The 10,739-nt window shown below is 28.9% G+C and overlaps 1 protein-coding gene across 6 annotated transcripts; it reads left to right on the forward strand.

The window, feature by feature from the left end:
* Window positions 1-966: 966 nt before the first annotated feature.
* LOC124421615 (cytosolic 10-formyltetrahydrofolate dehydrogenase) lies at window positions 967-9,497 on the forward strand. Of its 6 annotated transcripts, XM_046956995.1 has the most exons (9): window positions 971-1,307; window positions 1,444-1,546; window positions 1,713-1,770; window positions 2,211-2,352; window positions 2,518-2,752; window positions 3,352-4,028; window positions 4,197-4,611; window positions 4,691-5,349; window positions 5,428-6,625. In XM_046956995.1, exons 4-9 carry the CDS (start codon window positions 2,217-2,219, stop codon window positions 6,003-6,005), a joined length of 2,700 nt encoding a protein of 899 aa, XP_046812951.1. In that variant the 5' UTR covers window positions 971-1,307; window positions 1,444-1,546; window positions 1,713-1,770; window positions 2,211-2,216; the 3' UTR covers window positions 6,006-6,625. The 6 variants fall into 6 exon arrangements, with proteins under 6 accessions (XP_046812948.1, XP_046812947.1, XP_046812951.1 ...); XM_046956992.1 differs by lacking the exons at window positions 1,444-1,546; window positions 1,713-1,770 and adding an exon at window positions 6,706-9,497 and having other exon boundaries at window positions 967-1,307; window positions 5,428-6,005; XM_046956991.1 differs by lacking the exons at window positions 1,444-1,546; window positions 1,713-1,770 and having other exon boundaries at window positions 968-1,307; window positions 5,428-6,005; window positions 6,199-6,625.
* The last annotated feature ends 1,242 nt before the right edge of the window (window positions 9,498-10,739 follow it).

The raw sequence follows: 10,739 nt of genomic DNA on the forward strand, positions 1-10,739 counted from the left end.
TGCTCAAAGTTAATTGTTTATTATTTTTTACAGATTTTACTATACATAAATAGAATATCTTGAATATATATACACGCTAAAACTTTTAAATATAAACAAAATTACACTTCTTATATTTTAATAGATTACAGGAAAAAATAAACATAAATGTCTTCAGTAGTCCCTATTTATTTATAAAATACATTATGAATAATTTGAAAAAAAGTAACGGGGAAATATCAAATTCTTTGACAAGACATATCAATAATTAAATCGTACGAAATTTTACAAATCTGTGACCTTAATTCGTTGAACATGCATTTTGTAAACAGCTTATCGTTGATCTATGACCAATAGATACTAGGAAATCTTTTTAATAAACTGGATTATTCTAGATTTTGTTGAACTAATAATTATAAAAGTTTCATGAAGATATACTCTTGAAAAAGGAAAAGAAAGCATAGATAAGTTAATGTACTGCTTAAATGATTATATATATTAAAAGACACATCAATTTTCTTTTCGTAGAATTTTTAAAAACATCAAGTGACTTTTCATTAAATAAAAACATAATGAATTTATCTCGAAACGTATTTTTATCTAAATCTACGATCATTGATAAATTCGAAGATTAATAAAATAAAATCTGTCGTGATAAAATAAAATCTATCTCAAAACGTATCTTTATCTAAATCTACGATCATTAATCAATTTGAAGATTAATGAAATAAAAACTTTAATTTTTTTTATTACACGTACGACATATGTATAGTATGATACATAAATTCTTTTATTTTTCTTTTTACGCATATTTTTCTTTCATTTTTCATATCATTTAATGATAAAATTTATCAACGATTATCAAAAATGAGATTAATATAAATAAATACATTCATATAAAATATGTATATCAATGCGTTACAATCAACATGTAATCTTCCGTTATAGTCGCCAATACATCATCTATAGCTTTTTTAATTTGTAGAAATGACAAGCTAAAAGTGTCTTTCTCGATAACGTGTACTATGTGAAAAGTCTTTTAAACACTAAAAGAAATCAAGAAAAAAATGACATGGAGTTCTTGACCCTCGCGAAGAGCGATATCGACGGGTTATATAAACCTTGTTCGTTTTTCCCTTCGAATCAGTTTAACGTTGCAACGGATAGGAGGTCGATGTTCAAGTGAGTACGCGTGTAAAACGAGTTTTAACGGTGCATTTGCGATTTGAGCTATCATTTATAATAAAATAAAAATCAATCATTTATTAAAGATTATTCCAATGTTAACCTTCGCAAATCTTCGCTTTTGGCGCACATTCGTAAATATCGTAAGTCGATCTTTAAATCTTTTTTTCTTTTTTTTTTTCAACCCGTTGAAAGTTCTTTTATTTAAATAGTCCAACAATTTCGTTGTAGAGAGTTTTTATAATAATTTTTTATTTATTTATTATGTATTTCCGAAAGACGGAGAAAATATGTATTATTCGTTTTTGAGTATAGTAGAAACGAATGATATTTAGGTTCATTTAACTTATATACATGCGATTAATAACTAATGCGAATAAAGGTGAGATATATATAAGTAAACTAATCTTGATATAGACATTAAACACATATGTAGATATATACTTAATTAAAAAAATGTATATAATATATAATACTATCGTGAATAATAATATAACTCGCTTTCTTTCTTAACTATTTAAAAAGAAACGTACCGTTAATTTTTGCAGCTTGCATAAAAGTACTATCAAAGATCTCTCAATATTATACCACGCTGTAAATAAATAGGTACGTATTTTGGTTTAAGGTTTAAGAAACAAAAAAGAAAGGGAAAGGAAAAAAATTTGCACGCTTCGTTCTATTCACGTTACATACTAACAAAAAATTGTTCGCATATGATTTAAACAATTGTATCATTTAATCGATATCTTTATCTTAGTTGACTCATACAAAAGAATCAGGTATTTAGTGAGTAACCCCTACTCAAATTCTATTTGATATTTGAGATAACAATATGTAATAAAAGAGCATGTAATTTGAATCCCACATCCATTGCTTTTAACTTTTCCGTCGAAAAACATAAACATTGTAATCTTATCGTCGCATATAATAATCTGTAAGTAAGGATCACGTATTGATAACAACATTTATTATAAACATTTCACTAAAAGATATCTCGAACAAAGAAATTCCATTATAATTTCAAGATATATTATTTGTAAATATAGGCGACAATGCCAGAACTGAAGGTAGCGATTATCGGTCAGAGCTCGTTCGCAGCCGAAGTTTACAAATTATTAAGACAAAATGGTCATCAAATTACCGGAATCTTTACGATACCTGATAAAGGAAATCGAGAGGATCCATTAGGTATATAAGATTAGTTCTAATCATTTTTTACTCTTAACTTTATATTCTACAATGGATTTAAAAGCAGAAAATATTATAAATTTTATAACAAATTTATAAAGTATTAATATATTTCTTGAAGAAAACCTTTTATATTTTTTTCCCTTTTTTTTTTTATAATTGTAGCAATTGCTGCCAAGGCTGATAACACACCTGTTTTTAAAATAAAATCCTGGAGAAATAAAGGTGTAACTCTACCCGAAGTACTCAAGATATATAAGAGTATCGATGTTGACCTAAACGTACTTCCTTTCTGCAGTCAGTTCATACCAATGGAAGTCATCAATCATCCTCGTCATCGTAGCATATGTTATCATCCATCATTATTACCTAGACACCGAGGAGCGAGTTCTATCAGTTGGTAAGATTAAAATTCTTTTCATATAATTTACACAAGATATTTTTCAATAAGATATATATAATTATGTAAAGAGAAGTATTTAACTAAGATCCGTTAATCTATGAGATGAATCGTGATACTTTAAAATTATGCGAAATGAGTTTGTGACATCTTTTCCTTATTACAATACCGTATAATTTATTTTCTTACAAAAGACACCAAATCTATATATTTTTTTAAAGATTTTCGTTTAAGAAATTTTTCATGTATAGATCGAGACTAAAACATCGTGTTAAAGTAGAGAATTGAAATCTTAAAAGAAAGGCACTTGCATAGCGGAACCGGTTTGGTTCAGATTGCGTCGAGATCGTTTCTTTCTCTTTGTTACTTTCTCGCGTTTATGTGTAGTTTATGTGTAGATAATATTAGAGACATAAATTTACCAGACGATTGCGTTCAATGGCTCACCATCCAAAAGCTCGTAATAGAACGTCAAGAGCTCGTAATAGAACGTTATTTCATTTTTTTTTTGTAATTTGTAATTGTAATAATTTTTGTAATTGTAATAATTTATTCATTTTTTTCTTGTAATGTTTATATAATTTCAATATTTTTAATAGGACCCTGATCGAAGGTGACGAGAGAGCAGGATTTTCAGTGTTCTGGGCGGACGATGGTCTGGACACAGGACCGATATTGCTTCAAAAATCGTGCAAAGTTGAATCAAACGATACGTTGGATACTTTGTATAATAATTATTTGTATCCTGAAGGTATCAAAGCTATGGTCGAGGCTGTAGATCTAGTAGCGAAAGGCACTGCCCCTGTGATACCACAACCAACAGAAGGTGCGACCTACGATCCCCTGTTAAATAAAAAAGAACTTCAAAAGATCGATTGGTCAAAACCCGCGAAAGGAATTCACAATTTCATTCGTGGCCTTGATAGTACACCAGGTGCTTGGACTCTTATTAACAATGAAGAAGTACGTTTGTACGGTTCGACCCTCTGGAATGGAACTTTACCGAAAGTTGAAAGTGAAGTCGACGTTGATGATCGAACGGGAAGTATTCATGATGGTGGTCTTTTGATCAAAACAGTCGATGGTAATTTTGTTAACATCGAAAGGATCAAGATTGGTTCTAGGACCGTTCACGCTAGTAAATATGGTAAAAGCCAAGAAAACGATACGGTGGAATTGACCAATGAAGAATTGAAGAGTAAAGATGTCATACAGCGAATTTGGCAAGACATACTTAAAATAGACATTAAAGATGATACAGATTTTTTCGCCTCAGGTAAGATATCGTTGTTTTTTTTTCTTTCTTTAGGACGACATATTTCTAAATTATTGAAAACTTTGTAAATATCTTATGAGCTTGCACATTGTTTATTGTCTTACTGGAAACTGATAGAAGTAGTAAATGTAATAATAGCCAATACATTGATAATTCGTTTGTGTATAGGTGCTGGAAGTATGGACGTCGTTAGATTAGTCGAAGAGATCAAAGAGAGTTTAGGGGTAGTTTTGCAAAATATCGACGTCTTTATGGCCCCTATTTTCACGCAATTCGTAGGAATTGTTATTTTGGCCGCACGTGGTAATGCGGCAGCCAAAGACATCAAATATGATGCTGTAGAAATACGAGCTAACAACATAGATTTGAAATTCCCAAGGCAGCTCTTCATAAATGGAGAATTTGTTAATGGACATGATAAACCGATCGATACGATTAATCCACACGACGAGAGCATTATTTGTAGCGTAGAGAGTGCATCGATAGAAGATATTGATCGTGCTGTGAAAGCTGCAAAGCAAGCTTTTGAGGAAGGTGAATGGAGTAAGATCAGTGCTAGGGAACGTGGAGCATTATTATTTAAGTGAGTGTTCATTGAGTTATCTAAATTATTGTTAAATATTGCTATAAGAAAGTTCTCAATAGAATATAATTTTCTTTAGACTAGCTGATTTGATGGAAGAACATAAAGAAGAATTGGCAACCATTGAAACATTAGATTCTGGTGCAGTATACACTTTAGCCTTGAAGACACATATAGGCATGTCCATTGAAACTTGGAGATATTTTGCTGGTTGGTGTGATAAGATACAAGGCTCGACTATTCCTATATCGCATGCCAGACCAAATAGAAATCTAACGTTTACGCGAAAGGAACCGATAGGTGTATGTGGACTGGTAACGCCATGGAACTATCCTTTAATGATGCTTTCGTGGAAAATGGCAGCTTGTTTGGCAGCTGGTAATACGGTCGTGATGAAACCAGCTCAAGCTTCACCGTTGACAGCGTTGAAATTCGCCGAACTCAGCGCACTAGCTGGTATTCCTCCTGGTGTCATAAACATCGTTCCAGGTAATGGCACTGTGACTGGTAACGCAGTAGTCAATCATCCACTTATCAGAAAGCTTGGTTTCACTGGTTCCACGGAAATTGGCAAGACGATTATGAGATCATGTGCCGAAAGTAATTTGAAGAAGGTCTCATTAGAACTAGGTGGTAAAAGTCCTTTAGTTATCTTCGAGGATGCTGATCTTCAACAGGCTGTGAAGATAGGAATGAGTAGTGTATTTTTTAACAAGGGTGAAAATTGTATTGCCGCTGGTACGTATGACGAAGTACGAATTATATTCTTTGTAATCACATTGTCACCTAATTTATTTCTTTTTATTTATTATACAGGCCGTATTTTCGTCGAAGAAACTATTCATGATGAGTTTGTCAAAAAAATAATCGAAGAAACGAAAAAAATTTCCGTAGGTAATCCTTTGGATCGAAGTACGGCTCACGGGCCACAAAATCATAAAAATCATCTTGATAAACTTTTGAAATATGTCAAATATGGGATCGAAGAAGGTGCTAAATTGGTTTATGGTGGTAAACGTATAGATCGTCCGGGATGGTATTTCGAACCGACGGTTTTTACCAATGTTGAAGATCATATGTACATAGCCAAGGAAGAATCTTTTGGTCCAGTCATGGTGATCTCAAAATTTAATTCTAAGAATATGGATGATATTATAAGAAGGGCGAACAATACCGAATATGGTTTAGCATCTGGAGTACTTACTAAAGATATTGCTAGAGCCTTGAGATTTGCAGAAAAGATCGAAGCTGGTACTGTATTCATAAATACATATAATAAAACAGACGTGGCAGCACCCTTTGGTGGTTTCAAAATGTCAGGATTTGGAAAGGATCTTGGGCAGGAAGCACTCAACGAATATCTTAAAACTAAAACCGTAACGATTGAGTATTAGGTAGACTATGTAATAGATAATATAAATGTGTCATTTGAAAACTTCACGGTTTTTTTGTAATATATAAATTTAATTCTTAAAGTGAAATACATTTTAAAGAAAAGAAAAAGGAAAGCCGCGAACTTTTCAAATGATTCATATTTCTCCCTAGAGTTCATTGAATTATATTGTTAAAAATTACGGTATTTTTTAGATTCTAAATTAATTCATCATATAAATTGACGTGTAAGCATTATTTTAATTTTCTTTTTATCGACTCGTCTATCGTGTTCAACTTTGACAAAACGATATTTAGGGTTAAAGCGATATGATAATTCACGTTAAAAGAACACCGCGTAGATGAAAAATGATCTACACGAGGGATCTCGCTCCCACGCATATGTGATATATAAACAGTTTTTGCTCTGACCCTAGCGCAGCCTCTGTCGAAATCCCAGATGCTTCAACGTCGTTTTTTCGTTTGAAGATAAGTGTGTTTCATCTTCGTTATAATACTCCCTGCATTATATCGTCTTCGAATCGGATATTCTTTTATTTTGCCTGTCTTTTATCGTTCATCTTTATTTTTGTAATTTATCTTTGTTAACAAATCGTTGATAAAAAATAATAGATAATAACAATTTACCCTTAATATTTCTTTTAAAAAATAAAATAGACGAAGTATTATTATTAAAATTTAATGAATTTTTATACTTTGCAGATTGATTAAAAAATGAGAAACATTAAATTCACTTTAATGGAACTAGAAACTTTGATTTATAATTAATTAATTTAATGATTTATTAATGATATATATATATATATATGTGTGTATATATATATATATATATATATATATATATATATATATTATTATTATATCTGAAAAGTTTTTATTCGAAAACAAATCTCTGCTTACAAAAGTATGCACGTAAATAGGTGTGTACGGTCAACAATTCTCCAACGAACGACACAGAGAGGTACAGCTGTTCCCATAAACATTCCGAATACCCCACCTCGTTTTCTGCGCCTTTTCTTTCTTTTGCATGGCCTACCTTGAAGCATGAAGCGCATTGCAAAACGCAACCCTTTCGTCATTTGCTAAAGAAATCCACCCTTTTCTTCTCCTTTGTTGCTTCTCGTTAGAAACGTAAACGTTAAACGTTTTTTATTTATAATATATAAATATAGAGTATGGCAGAAGCGGGGTGTTTGAAGGCAGAAGTAAGAATCCCTATGAGAGCCAAAAGTTCTCTATGTGATTTAACAATCAATTATTCCTTTTCGAAACTTTTCAGAGTAATTTTTTTTTTAGATCATAAAACTACAAGTCTAACTATAATCCTTGAAAGTCTCAAAAACGTGTAATTGATTTTTAAAATCAGCTAGAAACTTCTTAAGTACAATGTATATAAAACAAATATTTTCTTTTAATAAGAAAGAAAAATAGGAGATCCTTTTATTTTATTTTTTATACTCTGTTCCAATTATATTTTTTATAAACGTATATTTTGTTTAAAACGATGACTCATACTTTTCATACTATTCTTATCATATTTTTTACTTCTATATAGGTATTTTTTCTAACAAAAAGATTTTTTGTATACGTTAAATAAAAAAAATTTTATTTGTTAGATGATATTATCTTAATAGTATCAGCAATAATTTGCCATTCATACTCATCTCGGTAAATATCTTATAATAATTAATAGAATATTTAACTTTTAAATAGGTATATATATGTATTACTTATTAAGGTTTTATATTATGTAGGATGTATAAGGATTATTGCGTTTATAAGAATTATATTTCAAATAATTATGTATCTATATGTATATTTGAAAAGAGATCAATGGTTCTTATAAATATTACATATTAAATATTTATATTACATCAGATACATAAGGGTTACTACTTATAAGAATCATATGTCAATAAAATTATGCGTATGTAAATGTATATGTATGTATGTGTGTGTGTGTATGTATATTCGAATGAATTAAAGGATAAATTTATAAATGGCTTTACATACGATACTTCCTTTATAGTGTACATTCTTCGTCATGTTATTCATCGAACAGGAAATGCAAATGTTTCGACTGGCCCTTCCATAGGGGACACTGCCCTCTGACCCCTTCCATATTTGACCCTTTCCTCTTGCTAACTAAAAGATAAAATCTCAATTTTTCTTGACTGATCTGAAGGTTAACTTGATTTCATATTCATATTCAATGTCAGATTAACTTCATCAAAATTATATTGATTTTGATATTTTTAGATATATTATAACAAAAAATTATTAAAAAAAAAAAAAAGAAAAAAAATTTGCTTAAGCTATTATATATTATATGTATATAAAGATGAAAAATCTGAAACAACATGAGTCAATATATCCGAGATAATTATCAATCGCAATAACTTTGAACCTTTTCTTCAAGGATAAAGAAAAAAAAATAACTTATAGTTCTCTTTAACTATTCACCGTGCAGTTCGCGTTCTAATGATTACAACTCAAAAGGTGCTAATATATTCATCGTCCTTTCCTTCCTGTGGCATTGACTTTTTGTAAATCGATCTAAGTTCATATTCGAAAAAAAAGTACTTAATCTAATAAAATAATAAAATACATATGTATAAAAAAATAAAAAATTAAATATAATTAAAAGATAAATAATTGCTTTTATAACATTTTATATAATTAATTTAAATAATAATCAAAATACTATTATAATTTTGAGAAACTAACTGTATAATTTTGAAATTTGATGACTTTTAAATGTAACTTTAAAATTTTTCTAAAAAAATAAGATCAACGAACATCGTATGAACGATCGATTGATCTCGGTTTCATGATCGAACGTAATCGAGTAAAATATAGGTTTACGAGAATGAAAGAGGATGAACATTTACGATAAATCTGACCGAGAAATTTACAAAAAGGGAGGAAAAGAGATCAAAAGATGAGGAAAGGAAGAAAAGAGAAGGAGAAAGGAAAACTAATCAAATCGTCCGCGAAATCAGATTAATTCGATTACAATAACGATTTGGATTCTTGATAAATTTCAAGAACACGATATATGTACGTACAAACTTCGTATTATTGAACTGGAGATACGAGAAAAAAAAATTTTTATTTGATACAAGAGAAAATTTGGTAAAATTATAAATTATATCGCATTATGTAATTTTGAAGTTATACACTCATATATTTGTATTATTTTAAAATTAATTATTAATATAGTATATAGTTATACTAGTATATAACTTATAAGTTTCACATGATATAATTTGTAATTTTTGAGATATATAATTTTTTTCTTAGAAGTATAATTTTATATTTAGATATATAAAGACATATAAGCTATCCTAAAAACTATGTAATGCTCTGTTACGTCATATAATTTTGGAGTCACACGTTCATATACTTGTATTTCGAGAAATTAATTGTTACTATAGTATAATGTTATACCAGCATAACTTACATTATAAGAAAGAGAGAGAGAGAAAGAGAGAGATTTGACATTATATAGTTTTTAATTTTATATCTATATGATTTTATTTTTGTTAGAAATATGTATAATTTTCAATTTAGATATATAAAGATATATAACTTCGAAGTTACATACACTTACATATTTGTATTTTTGAAAATTAATTGTTATTATAGTATAGTGTTATACTAGTATAACTTATATTACCAGAATTTCACATTATATGATTTTTAAGTTTCAAGAGAGATATATATATACATACATACATACATACATACATACATGCATACATACATACATACATACATATACATACATATACATATATATATATATATATATATATATATATATATAATTTTATTTTTGTTAGAAATATATAATTTTAAAATTAGATATATAAAGATATAACTTTAAAATCACATAATCATATATTATATATATATATATATATATATATATATATGTATATATAATATATATATATATATATATATGTATGTATGTATATATATACATATATATATATACATATATATATACGTATAATATGTTATAGATTATATAATTTTGTAGTATAATAAAAAGTTCTTTCAAAAAAAAATGATAATGAAATCGAGATGGAAAAGAGATGTTTATACAGCAAAATATAAATAAATAAATATATATATATATATATATATATATATATATATATATATCTATTCGTAAAGGACAAATAGAAGGAAGAGAGACACACATTCCTTCTCTTCCTCTGGCCAATCCTCCTCTCAAGCTTTCGCTTGTACATGTATACACACTGGTTCGCTCGATGCCACGCGAATCGAGTTCAGTCTTGTTTCTCCTGAGGTCGTGTGTACACCGTGTCGTACCGAACAGCTTCGTTGTTCCCGTTGATTTTTTTTTCACGTGGATTAAAGATCGAGGATATTCATCGAAGCAAATTTGTGAATAATGAGGATCGACGTTATTTTTTGAGTTTAATCTCTCGAAAAAAAAAAAGAAAACAAAAATTGTAAAAAGTGAATAAATATATTAGTGTTATCGTTAGACAAATAATGTTGTTGCATATGAAACAGTTCTCCAAAGAAAATCAAAGAAATATTTTCAAGACGATCATGTGTCTTGTGAAAAAATTGAAATCAATCAGAATTTTCACCAACGAAGAAAGATGAAGATCAACATAGGATATATCGTTCGTTTTTATAATGTATATCTCTGTTTTCTTTTTCATTTGTATCAATAAACATCGTTCTTTTATCTA

This window comes from Vespa crabro, chromosome 2 (assembly GCF_910589235.1).
Source record: "Vespa crabro chromosome 2, iyVesCrab1.2, whole genome shotgun sequence".
Lineage (NCBI taxonomy): Eukaryota > Metazoa > Arthropoda > Insecta > Hymenoptera > Vespidae > Vespa > Vespa crabro.

Bases quoted from the DNA above. Each gene is read 5' to 3' on its own strand.
- LOC124421615 (XM_046956992.1), top strand. From the start codon at position 1,260: ATGTTAACCTTCGCAAATCTTCGCTTTTGGCGCACATTCGTAAATATC. The intron at 1,308-2,210 runs GTAAGTCGATCT...TTGTAAATATAG, and splicing joins GGCGCACATTCGTAAATATC to GCGACAATGCCAGAACTGAA. The intron at 5,350-5,427 runs GTACGTATGACG...TTTATTATACAG, and splicing joins TGAAAATTGTATTGCCGCTG to GCCGTATTTTCGTCGAAGAA.